Source organism: Bufo bufo, chromosome 7, assembly GCF_905171765.1.
Source record: "Bufo bufo chromosome 7, aBufBuf1.1, whole genome shotgun sequence".
NCBI lineage: Eukaryota > Metazoa > Chordata > Amphibia > Anura > Bufonidae > Bufo > Bufo bufo.
The window spans coordinates 198,753,841-198,767,551 of NC_053395.1; the positions used below are offsets into that span (position 1 = coordinate 198,753,841).

Below are 13,711 nucleotides of genomic sequence, written 5' to 3' on the forward strand. Positions count from 1 at the left end.
CATAACATTATATTGCTTTATGATGCTATGTAACCCTTAGAGGTCTGGCGGCATTATGTCAGTGTTATCCAATGCATTCCAGAACTGTAAGGGATACATATAGCATCATAAATCAATATAATGCTATGCGACCCCGGCAGTGCTGGAAGTTCAGGACGGGAGCTGCGCTGCGAGTCCAGAGCGTGACACTCCTCGCCTGAAAGTGGTCTAAGGAGTCGCACAGCAGGTGATGAATCAGGCAATGCATCTTTGTATTCGTCAAGGCGAGGTGGATCATGGGCAATTAGACTACTCGTTGGTCGGCTCAAGATTTAGCTGCAAAAGTGCAGCGAAAAAGTTGCATATTATACTTAAAAAGTTGCAGCCATATACATATGTCGCTGATGCGACTAACTTTAACAAAATTATCGCACAGCCCAACACAATGCAGACAAACAAGACTACGCCACCCCTGGAGTAGAGTAAAAATGAAACCGTTTTTGTCTAATTCATGCAAAAAAGGCGCACCTACATAAATAGGCTGAAAAAGAAAATGCACAAAAAACCACCACCACCAGAATTGGTTTAAAATTGAAAACTGCAAAACGAGGAGCAACTGCCTTCAAAACAGGTGCATTTCCATTAGTAAATGTGCCTAAAAATATTAAACTGTCTAAAATAGGAAAAATTATACTAAAATAGGCGCAAAACAGTATAATAAAATTACCTTTATTGACTTCAATGGGTCCACAATCCGCAAGATGCGGTGAATGATAGGACATGTTATATCTTTTGCGGGACGGAGGCACAGACCCGGAAGCACATGGAAGGGCTTCTGCGTCAGTGCCTCCTCTCCAAGAAAGATTGGACATGACCTATTTTTCGCTACATCTTGCAGATCGTGGACTCATTGAAGTCAATTGGTCCGCACCGCAATGCATGGTACACAGGGCTAGTGCTCCTGTTTTGAGGATCCTTGGTTTGCAGTCAGCAAAATGGGCACGGCCATCCCACGGTTGTGTGAATGCCGCCTTATACCATTGACACTTGGCACTATTTTACACCGGGGTTGTTACCCAGGAAAAAGGGTATATGCACACAGTGCGAAAATTCTGTCATACAGTCATATAGTACTAAAGAAGTAGATGTGGCTTCCAAAATCTCAAGTAAGGCTCATTCACTGGACCGTATGGTCTCTGTGCCCATTTTGAGGATCGCAAGTAGCGTGGGCACCGGTCGTGTGTATTCCATATTGCGGTGCGGACCCATTGACATGAATGGGTCCGCAAAATACAGCAAAAGATAGGACATCTTTTGAGGTGCGGAAGCAAGTCCCATCTTTTGATGTAATTTGCAGATCGCGGACCCATTCGAGTCTATCGGTCCGCATCTGTAGCGTGGAGGTCACACGGCCATTGCCCATGTATTGCGGATCGCAATTTGCGGTCCACAATACAGGCACCACGGCCATACAGTCGTGCGAATGAGGCCATACATGGAGCATTGAAATCCAAATGTCAATTGCTTGTGCAGACTTTAAATGCAGATCTCACCCTTTGCAATGCAGGGCAAATCTACATCAAAATCCACAGCCATATAAGCAAGATTGTGGTGCAGATTTGGTGCAAAAATGCAGTTTCTGCCGTTGGGGTCCTGGGTTTAAATCCAAGCAAGGGCACAAGTAATCAAATTATTAGTAAGAAATTAAAGGGGTTGTCCAGGGTTTTTTAAGTGATGGCCTATTCTCAAGATAGGGCATCATCAGTTGATTGGTGGGGATCCCCCGCACCCCTGCCAATCAGCTGGTCTGGGACCAGAGCTACACAGCACTGCTGACATTGATTTCAGTGGGAGCAGCGATGTACTGTAGTAGCGAGCTCCCACCGCTTCAATGTTGCTGGTGCTTTGTAGTTTTGGCAGTGACTTCTGTTGACAGAGCTACACAGACCAACTGATTGGTGGGGGTGAGTGGTGTCGGACCTCCGTCAATCAGCTAGCACTGGCCAATACTGAGGATAAGCCAATCTCTTTAAGGCTTATCAGGCAATTGCTGATCATATACTGGACCAAATGATTAACATCACAGAGCGGGACATTTCAGACATTTATTTAAAGAAACGGTTTGCATTCAGTTGCAGAGAAGACTTTCTAGTAATGTCTTGCTCGTGAGAAACAGTGAAAGGTAACCGTATCTCATCCCGCATGCCGAAGAAAACCATTAGCCTTTCATCTTCGTATCATTAAGATCAGTCTAAAAGGTTTTGCCATGTGACAGTCTGTTTCATCTCGGCTAGGTTACGGTTTATCAGCTGACAGAAAAGCGAATGGTCATCTGAAATGAGAATGTACTTGTCTCAATGGGTTATTCAAAGTCACGTCTAGCGTCTTTCTCCAACATGTCTCAAAGAAAAGAGATCAAAATGGAGAAATCTGTCCGAGGACTGACAAATGGTATACAATTACAGAGTGAAAAAACTGTGAGAGAAGGCCACCAAGGCTACAAGACGACTCAACGGGGGAGATCACATAATAAACCAGTAAAGTAATAGACAAGTCAAGGTTGAACGTGATGGACATGTCTTTTTTCAACCTATGTAACTACAGTACCAGAAAATGAAAAATGAACACCTGGAGAACAATGTGATTAAGCGGAGATTGACGAAGCATAAACTGCTAGTGGTGTTTGGTCAATGATCACACAACCAGGGGGGTGCCCCTTTATTTTGGGTTCTGCAGTAGGGTATATGTTGGGGCATGGTCACATTAATACTGGGTGGCATCTCCCCTTGCTGTGATACTGGTGATCACCCTGGCATGGTGCACTTATACAGATGCAGGATATTCTCCTGTGGTAGGTCATTCCAAGATCTTTCAACTTTGAGCCATAGTTCAGCCGAGGCGTTGGTTGGCTGGTGTGCATGGGAGGTCTATCGCCCCATCCTCAATGGGGGAGAGATATGGTGATTGAGCTGCTGGATACTCTGAAGAGCACATTGTGAGGTGCGGGCAGTGTGTGGTTGGGCGTTATCTTGTTGGAACAGTAGGACTGGTATATTGATGTCCTGGACATACCGAAGGCTGGTCAATGTTCTCTCCATGAATACCAGACGGGAATGACCAAAGTAACTAATGGCGCCCCACACCATGACAGCTGGTGGTGGTCCTGTGTGTCTTCGCACTATGCATAATGGCAGTAGTTGCTCTCCAGTCCTCCTGTGATGTGGTCATCATTATTACCAAGGCAGAACCTACTTTCCTCACTGAACACTTTTGTTTGCCATTAATGGCTAAAGACGCCATCGGGACGTGTGTACCTGTCTCCGTCCCATTCCACTTACCTGCATAATGGCCATACGCCTTCCAGGGTCTTTGCAATAATGCGGATTAATGCTGACCGCTTTCTGGCGTTTTAACTTCTGATGCCTGTGTCCCGGATACATTTCATACGCCCTCCAGGGACACTGACACTTTTGAACTGTTTGGTCTGCACTCTCTTCACTCCTTCCAGCTTAGACCTTACATACGCCCTTTAATAGAGAAGGTATATAAAAATATAGCCCCTTTGTCCCCTGATTCAAGGGGCCTTATTCTTCTTAGGTGCAGACCTTTCGATTTATTCACCTGAAGAAACGCGTAGGGACACGTGCATCTATCACAGTTTCTCACCAGCTTAGGTGTCCATGCTTTGCCTCTAGGTACATACCTGTGTCGGGGCGGTGTAGGGACTCAAGCTTAGGGTGAGATCCTTGCGGGGCAAGGACCCCGTGTTAGGAGGTCACTAGGGTCTATCAGGTCAAGTAGGGCATTACAGGGATAGTCCAGTTCCTTGAGGCTTCCCTAACAATGACTATGTCCAACCTGGGTCCCGTTCCTCTTTTAATAAATTAATCTGGCCTAACATCTGCAGCCGGGAGACCTTTCCATTTTTGACAAGGTACTTCACTTGACAGGTTATGGATACATGAGACACTGACATTTGTTTTCCACTGTGCACTCTATGTCGTCCAGTAGGCGCATACACATGTGTTAGTTTGTGTCTGTTTCCAGCCCAATTGGTGTCCAGCTAGACCTAGCACCCACTTACGAGGGTTTCGGTTTGGGGCCTCTAGGGTGTGATTTAGCACATAAGTGGACCGTGCGATCTAGCTGTTAGTATAGGTTTGTAAGGGGCCTTTTTCTTAGTGAGATTTTGCATGATATTATTAAAGGTTATGTTTTAGTATGTTACTGCCCCTTTATATTTCTTTGCATTAATGGCTAAAGGCAAGTAATGGTTAAGTATGGGTCCTCCTTTCAGGATCCTCTTCTATTAGCCAAAGTGTAGAGTGGCTACAAAGATAGTCTCTCTCTTTAGAGGAACCAGGACAACTAATTGAATTCAATGGGAATCGTGTAATGCTCTATTTCTCCTGCGGTGGCGCTGCAGGGCAAATGAACACGTTGCACCCATAGCTGATGAAAGAACATATAAGCAGCAGGACAATCTATCATCCTTTAGGACAAAAGGGGAAAGTCCAAAGAGGACAAGCCTTTTAAAAAGTATCTTCAGATGATGACCTTTTAAAAAGTATAGGAACCCAAGTATATTAAACCCCTTTGCAACCACACCACGTAAATTAACAGGATAGCAGTCATTAATGTATATGCCGAGTGTGATGGTACTGCACGCAGGACAGGATGACCGCCCGATCCAGTTCTGTGAGGGAAGTGATTCACAGTCCCCCGTCACAAAAAAAAAAATCCTAAACACAGGGATCATATTGAGGGCTTTGTTCTCGAATACGGAAGTGCTGATTCTGCATTCGGGCAGTTGCTAGGCAACCCTGTGACATCGGGGATGATATTACAGGGATTCCCTGTGCAGAGGGCCGCTTGGAGGCAATGAGAGAAGACATGATCTCCCTCTTCTGCGTACGCCTCTATACACATCCATGTAACAGCGACATAATGGGCTGTTGTTATATTAGATCACTATCATCACTGAGGGGACCAGCAGGGAACACACAGGAAAAATTGCAGTAAAAATGTTTAAAAAAGGGGAAAAAAACTCCCTCTAAAAATGACACACCTCTTTGAATCCACACTCCAAATTGTATACATCCTAGGAATCCGATGCTCAGGCACACATTGGAATAGGGACGCCCTGAACAGGTGTTTTTTTGTTGTCCAGCCCCAAGGCAATTATTACCAGTCTCCAAAACCCCTTTAATACTCTGTCTGGTATAACGGACTTTGTACCAAACATATAATATGTACCCGGCCACCAAATTTAATCTGTTTTCTCCCAGTTATATCTACTTTTGTGCCTTTTACTAACAAAAAATAAAAATTCGGTATTAGGGCAATTAACAGTCATCAAAAGTGAAGAGAGGAAAAAACATTTAAAGGGGTTTTCCCATAAATAATATTCTACAGTTTTCAGATCAGCTTCTGGATCTGATTACTTTTGTAACTGCATGTAATTAAAAATGTATTATTAATTTATTATTCAACTGCCACCAGCTGCAGCAGAATGGACATGGGTTAGGGGGCACGCCCTTACCCCAAGGACGACAGCTTGAAATAAATCTACCAGAGCAATGAATGGGGAGATCTCTGGATCCATGTGAGGTACAGGGCTGGTTCTAGCTTTGTTAGAAAGACTTAATACTTACTTTAGTTTAACTCCCTATAATATCAATCAGCCATTATTGTGTGTCTTACTGAACGTATGTGGAGGTTCCCCAAAGAAAGCTTTTACCTTCTTCAACATATTGAACCTATGATTCTGCAAGGAAGGATACGGACAAGAGTCTGATCGGTGAGGGTCTAATCACTGGGACCCCCACAGATCATGAGACCAGATTTCCCAGTACTCCCAGATGGGGACAGTGGGAGGAGGAGAGCGGTTGTGGCAGTGACAATCATGGGAGTAGCAGCTCTCATGGTGGCAGTCCTCAGCCTGGTGGTCTGAGGAACGTGCTGTGATGGGAGGCCACACCATTTCGTCTCTCAGGGCATACCTTGGGCTTTTTGGGGGCTCCTGCCTGGTGGTTATTGGGGTGCCTCTGATGGTGAATGATTGGCAGGGTGCAAAAGCAGGACGGCAGGTGTAAGGGACCAGCGGATGGATGGATGGTGGAGTCAATGACTAAGTCTCTCTTTATTGAATAGATGATGGGAGTTCCCGTACATACAGGAGCAATAGGCACAGTTCCGAGGTATATTACAGAGTAGGCTTTCCCCAATAGCTGTGTACAGGCAGCAGCAATGATAGTAGTAATCCTTCTCGAGTCTCTCTCTAAGTAAACAAATAACCACAGGGGTTAATTTCCGTTCGCATTAAAACTTTCTGCAGTTCCCAGTCTGTGGGTTGCAGATCTTAGATCAGACGGCCAGTCCTTCCTTAAAGTGTGGCAGGCGCCGAAGCAATATGCTCAGGCGTCGAGCAGTAAAGTCCTTTGTCACATACGAGCAGTACCTTACTGTCTGTCCAGCACAGCCTTGGTTCTCAACCATCTATAAATGTCAGTTCTCTCAGGGGTGGTCTCTCAGTTCTGTTCATTCTCTGGCAGCTTTCAGTCTCAGAGATAAAGGTTCCCTGGACTAGGCCTAGTTGTTCTGCACCTTACCAAAAGAACATCCTCACTCTAGTCCTGTTTAGCTAAGACTCTCTAGCCAGGGGGTGGAAACAGCCTATCACCCAGGCAACTTCACAAAAAAAAAAAAAAAATTTAACGATATGCTGCCCATAACCACTAGGGATTCACAGCGCACAAGAAATAGAGAATACTTCAACATTAGAGTGTTGAGACAATAAATCACAACATTTAACTCTTTAGCAGTCATCCACTGGGTCACTGCACCTGTATCAATGAAGTGGTGGGCAAACATGCATGCCAGCACTCTATTCATCTCTATGGGACGGCCGGAGACTGCAGAGCACTTTGTTCTCTTCAATAGTCCCACAGCGAAAAGTGAAATGGCCGCACGTTGTGAAAGGCGCGCTACATTCATAGGGGAGGCACGGCAGATTGGGGATAATGGACAAGGTCAGGGCATTTACACTTATATGAAATAAAAGGGCACCTTATTGGGAACCAGTTGTGCCCATCATTATGTATTAAACAGGGCCCATTCTTTATATCAGTGAAGCTTTGTGACTTCCATGCAACAGGTGGGTAGCAGGTGGAAAGCAGTGCCAAGTGAGTTTGGGCCCCTTATTTGCCTCTGCCACTGACAGCAATGCCACCTGTACAGATACACCTTTATCATACTTTTTACCACTCGCTTTATTTTCCACCTAGAGGTGAACCCAGGTTTCTATTATCATACAACTCATTGAGCTGCATTGAATTTGGCTTTGCCATGCAGGGCGAGGCTCAGACTTTCGGCGACTTTTAGTATCTCATGTCCTTGGTATCCAGCTGATCCCTGTGTATTCAGGCAGAGTAGAGAGCTGCGGGTCCTATTAACACCGGGCGCAATGCCATCTTCAATTTAGAAAGACATCTATACCTGGCACATCCTCAGAATTAAGAAAAACAAAAACAAACAGTAAATATTCCAGTAATCTTCTTTGGCGTACATGTGTATAAACCTATTCTCCTTGGCTCATGCGCCATCTCTTACGGAATTAAATTGATCTGCATCACATGCCCGGCTTATTAAATCTGGCACTCACGGAAGCAATCATAATAGTTTCATGTGCATCGCTGCTCGGGGCTCGATATGAAAAAAAAAATATATATATATATATCCCTTCAACATCCTGGGTAGGGTTCAGCGGGCGCCGCAAGCCTAATGCCACCCGCTCTCTTTTAACCCTTCGTCCTCATCCATCCTTCTGGGCCTGAGCTGCTGCAGTCAAGAGAACGCTTAAGAAACTATGTTACCAAAAAATAAATAAATAAAAATCTCCACATTCCTACCGGGATTGTGCAGATGAACAAAAGTTTTGACCGCGTGGATTGAAATGCGAGCCGCAGCCTTAAGACTTTGCCAAGAAGGCAGGTTGAGGAAACATGTGTAGTCTTTAGGACCGTGGGAAGTGGCCTTCTACCTGGCCGAATGTCCCCACCTTCTTCAGGTGCTGCACCTGGACTCCTTATAAGGCAAACAAGGAAGTGGATGCGGCCAAGTTGAAAGGTGTTTGTACCTGCTTGGATGGTCTCGCTCCTTGTAAGCCTGCATTCTTCGCTCCCTCAACCTGTGTTCTTCAGCCCTTTAGTCTCCGATACAAGGAATGTGCGTAACGCCATCTAGTAACTGATAGATCCTTCAAGAATGTTCTCTGCAAGAAAAGACAATTGAAATCTGATTTTTCTTTTCCTTTTTTTAATGTTTCTATCACAGCCTGAAGTCATAAAAAAAAAAACGAATGGGGATTGAACTGATTTGGCTCCTAGCTTTCATTCTGCATGGAAAAACTCATGTACAAGGTAAGACTCAGGTTAATGATTAAGGTGATGTGCTGTGGTTTGATGGTGACAGATCGTGATGTGGCAGAGCTGAGTGTGCGACACAGTTACTTGACATCAGGATGTGTTTTGTGTGTTGTCACATAGCATTGTAGGTCCTGTTGCTTCATAGAGGGTTATATGGCAGATTCAGCTCTGCTACATATGGATCAAGATTGTTTCTGTCTTGACAATCTATGAATTAATAACGTCACAGGAAGAACTAGAGCTCTGCATAAAGCTGCCACGGTACGCGGCTCACAATGTCGCAGAAAATGGTTCATGCGAGGAATGCGAGGCGAATACGGTGCATGTAGATATTCTTTCTCCTAAGTTAGTTGCTTTCAACATAACATCATAATAAATGGGTTATAAAACACTTATCAAATTGGGATGATCCCAGGCAAAGCGAGGACTGGTTATGGGCTCCGTTTCCACAGATGTGGTAACCTGCATAGACGACCAGTGAACCATGACTGTACCCGAGGGCTTAGAAGTAGACATTGATATGTATACAATGGAGTATGAAGGGGATGTTCAAAACCCCTGGAAGAGTTTTAGGGTTTTATATTTTAAATATAAATTTGTGCCCTAATAATAGTTCTCTGTACTGCCCAAATATCAGAACAACTCAATATCCAAATAATAGTTCTATACAGATTTATAAATAGTTCTGTACTGTATATAGTTCTTACCACAAAAGAGTTAGAGAGTGCTCAAACAGTACTGCCATATGGAAATGCACGTACAAAGTGCCAGCACCATACACTTTCCAAATAGTAGAGCCTTAAAATGGTTGTATAGTAGTACCATACAGTGATTGAATGAACAGTACCACACAGGGCGAGTACACAACAGCACCATACACCGGATCATTACCAGGACCATACACCGATTCATTACCAGCACCATACACCGATTCATTACCAGGACCATACAGTAATTCAATAACAGCAAAACACTGATTCAACAACAGGAAAATAGTCTCAATAACACCAGTGTGATTACACAGTACCATACAGTAATTCAACAGTACAATACAGTAATACAACAGTACCATACAGTAATTCAACAGTACCATACAGTAATACAACAGTACCATATAGTAATTCAACAGTACCATATAGTAATACAACAGTACCATATAGTAATACAACAGTACCATATAGTAATACAACAGTACCATATAGTAATTCAACAGTACCATACAGTAATTCAACAGTACCATACAGTAATTCAACAGTACCATACAGTAATACAACAGTACCATACAGTAATACAACAGTACCATATAGTAATGCAACAGTACCATATAGTAATACAACAGTACCATATAGTAATTCAACAGTACCATATAGTAATACAACAGTACCATACAGTAATACAACAGTACCATATAGTAATGCAACAGTACCATATAGTAATTCAACAGTACCATACAGTAATACAACAGTACCATACAGTAATACAACAGTACCATACAGTAATACAACAGTACCATACAGTAATACAACAGTACATACAAGGATTAACAGCGACACCATACAGTGACTCACTGACAACACCATACAGTGCCTCAATAAGAGTATCATACAGTTGCTATATAGTGCCCAAAATAATATTCTGGCACCATTCATATAATACAAACCACAGTGCCTATATCATGGCTGTCTCTGTGCTTGATTAATACCACACATTATAGTTCCCCTGTTCAGTGTCCCTCAGAGACTCCCCACATCTGGATGTCTCATGGGTGCACAAACAAGTCTGAACACCTGAAGCTTCTTGAACGTCAAGTGTTCAGTCACTGCTTGGATCTTAGTACACGCAGTACCATATGATGGGGGTAAAGGTACTCATACTCATTAGGCTATAGTTAGTCAAAATGGATGATTTGGTTGCTGGATAAAATTTGGACAGTGAGCGATCATTTTAGCCGAGTCAGACGTATGAAAAGAGGTGGCTAGGTTTGGAATTTTCTTTTGCAAGTTGGACAAAAAATTGACAGGTTATTTGTGGGCAAAAGATCATTCTTTGAAATAATATTTACAGAAAGGTCTTTGTCCTTTTTTCAGTGTTACTGAACACGTATGGTCCGTTTGGACAATTGTAAAGGCCAGTATGGGCTAAAATGTGGCTGGCCATGTTCATTTCCAAATGGATGATTGTTCATTCAATGGTTGTTCAAACATCCACCTCCTTCCATCTAATGTGTATGGCACAGGACACTGTGTGGCATCATACAGTGCAGCATTGGGGGGCATATTTATGCTTCTAGGCAAGAAAAGCTTCAGACATATAGCATCTGCTGGAGCTTGCATATTTGCCAACAGGTCCAAATTTGCCAGGACAATCTCTTAAAATTGGGTAGCAAAAGGGTCTTGGTTTATGCAAGCCCTACTGAAAAGTGGGTGTTTTGGTGGGGTGGTCCCAAGTGGCCTTAAAGGGGTTTTCCCATCATATGCAATGGGGGCATATCGCTAGGATATGCCCTCATTGTCTGATAGGTGCGGGTCCTGGGACCTGCACCTACAACGAGAACGGAGCGGGGAAATGAATGGAGGGCGCACTGCGCATGCGCGGCCGCCCTCCATTCATTTCAATGGGGCCGCCAAAAATAGCCGAGCCTATTTCCTTCTGCCCCATACAAATTAATGGGAGCAGGGGCCGCGCGTGCGCGATGCGCTCCCATTCACTTGTATGGGCGCAGCGCTTTGTGCTGGATGAACCCAGGGAAACCTGGGGTCCTCCAGCCACAGCGCTCCCCGCTCCATTCTCCTTGTAGGTGCGGGTCCCAGAGGTGGGACCCGCACCTATCAGACAATGGGGGGCATATCCTAGCGATATGCCCCCATTGTATGTGATGGGAATACCCCATTGGCTTTTTTCATAAAGGGGAAGTAAATATGAAATTCTCATTGCATCAATAAAACTCTTCAGAGCCGAGACAAGGGACTGAATAAACATTTGTCATCTCTGAGCGCTACGTGTAGACTATAGAAATCATGGCTAATGAATAACCACGACCGATTCAGAATTGAGATATAAAAAAATACTGCCATGCTTTCCAGATCAATCAGTTTTCAGCTTTCATTTATCCAGGAAAGTTGAAAAGCAGAGCTCTGATTTGCAGGGACAGGACAAGGTATTGTAGTGTTCTAGACAGGTAAGAAAATTACCCCATCCAAGCTATAAAATTAGTTCAAAAGGATTAGTGAGTGGGTCATCGGTAGGGAAGAGGCTAATGAGGACATCACCAGTGGTCTACGGACGTGAATGGGTTAATGGCCACATCACATGTAGTACAGCTATCCTTCATGACACCCCAAAATTTAATTTAAAAAAAATCATAATTCAGACCAAACCTCATAAGTACGGACCTCAAGAAGATACTCTCAAGACAAATATGGAGCCATAAATATATACAGAACATCAAAGGGAATAGAATAACCCAATAAAGAACAGACCCCAGACCAGACTACCTAAATAAAACAGACCTCAAAAACAAATAAAGACCCCAGACATTCAGTCATAGGATCTCAATAGCCGGAGGAAAACGCTTCCGTTTTGTCCCCATCCATTGTCAATGGGGACAAAACTGAACTGAACAAAAACGGAGTGCACCAGAATGCATTCAGTTCCTTTTGGTTGTGTCCCCATCGTGGACAGAAAAATGCTGCGGTTCTCTTTCCGTCCTGGGATGCGGAGCAAGACGGATCCATTACGACTCACAATGTAAGCCAATGGGGACGGATCCGTTTTCTCTGACACAACAGAAAACAGATCCGTCCCCCATTGACTTTCAATGGAGTTCATGACAGATAATATTACCGGATCCGTTCATAACGGAGGCAGATGGTTGTATCATCAGTAATGGGAGTGTTTTTGCTAATCCAAGACGGATCCAGCAAAAACGCTGGTGTGAAAGTAGCCTATGCCGAATACGGTGAACAGTCTGTTCCTCTGCCAGAGTTCAGAACGTAGATGTGAACCCAGCCTATGAAGTGTGTTCCTTTAAAATGCCAAATCCATTCTTGCAACATTGTTGATAAATCTGCTCGTGTCTCTGTATTTCTGTGAAATGTCCTCGGTTTATTCATCTGACTTGTTACATTTCACAAACACATATATTTGTCCCTATATTCTCTGCCGGAATGCAGGCTCTTGTTCTCTGGGAAGTACAATGACTTGTGAAGACTGCCTGAAGTTAGGACCACACTGTGCATGGTGTTCTCAAAAGGTAAGTCTGTAAACCGCTGCAGCGTGACAAGAATCGTACTTTCGTATTACGTCGCCATGAATTGCTTTGGGCACGGTCTCTTTGTTTCTGTCAGCTTTCTTTTTGGCTCGCCTAGGTATTTTTTATTTGTGCAGACTTCTCTTGGATGCAGCGGGATAAACCTTCATCATTGGATGCAGCCTTTAGCAAGCTTTGTGTACGGATAACATGAACTTTTTTTTTTCATGTTATATTTCTAAAAACAACCCCCCTGTCCAAGGGCCAGAACTCCCATAGAAATGAATGGAGTGCCAACATCCATGTGCGACCGTCCGCTCCGTTCTTTTCAGGGGGGCTGCAGAGGGTACGTGCCCCCCGTTCTCGTGATCGGTGTGGGGTACCAGCGGTAATACTCCCACCGATCTGATAGGGGATAACTTCTAACAACCGGACTACCCCTTAAGTCACATGGACGTCATAGTTGGACATGATGTGGTCTTCCCTGGTGATTAAAGCTGATCCAAGGGTTTAGAGAAGTTGAGCACCGATGTGATCACTAGTTATGAGCGGCAGGGGCAATATTCGAATTCACAATATTTTGCGAATATATGGGCAAATATTCGTCATTATTTTCTTAATTGCGAAAATCGGTAATGTAATATGCGCGTATTGCGTGGGTCACTTTTGCTACATTTTGTGCTCCAATATATTCGCGATTGCTCAAATCGGCAATTAATGATGCGCATATTTTTGCACAATACGTGCAACTTTAGCAGGTCTGACTACATATTACTGATTGGTGCACTAAGTATTGTTGTGAACTTGTGACATCACAGCACTATATCTGTAGTATGTATGTATGGACAGCAGAACCTATCACACTGCCTAACACCCTGCACTAGAACCTATCAGCTGCACTATTATCAGGATATAACCTACACTGACTGACTGACTGACTGACTGACTGACTCCCACTAACTATCTGCAGGGCCGTTTTTAATATTGATTGGACCCTGGGCAAGAATTTACTTGGGCCCCCTGGATCCCGCCTTCCCACACCCTAGCATGCAATCAC

General features: G+C 43.9%; 1 protein-coding gene across 2 annotated transcripts in view; it reads left to right on the forward strand.

Annotated features, from left to right (window-relative positions):
• Positions 1–13,711, forward strand: part of ITGB6 (integrin subunit beta 6) — a 100,118-nt gene that overhangs the window by 31,243 nt on the left and 55,164 nt on the right. The window contains exons 1-3 of one of the 2 annotated variants that reach the window (XM_040441622.1): positions 8,096–8,205; positions 8,314–8,399; positions 12,578–12,657. In XM_040441622.1, coding sequence (XP_040297556.1) covers positions 8,339–8,399; positions 12,578–12,657 — 141 coding nt within the window. In that variant the 5' untranslated portion in view covers positions 8,096–8,205; positions 8,314–8,338. Of the gene's footprint in view, positions 1–8,095; positions 8,206–8,313; positions 8,400–12,577; positions 12,658–13,711 lie in introns of those variants that run through there. The other variant, XM_040441623.1, reaches the window with a different exon arrangement.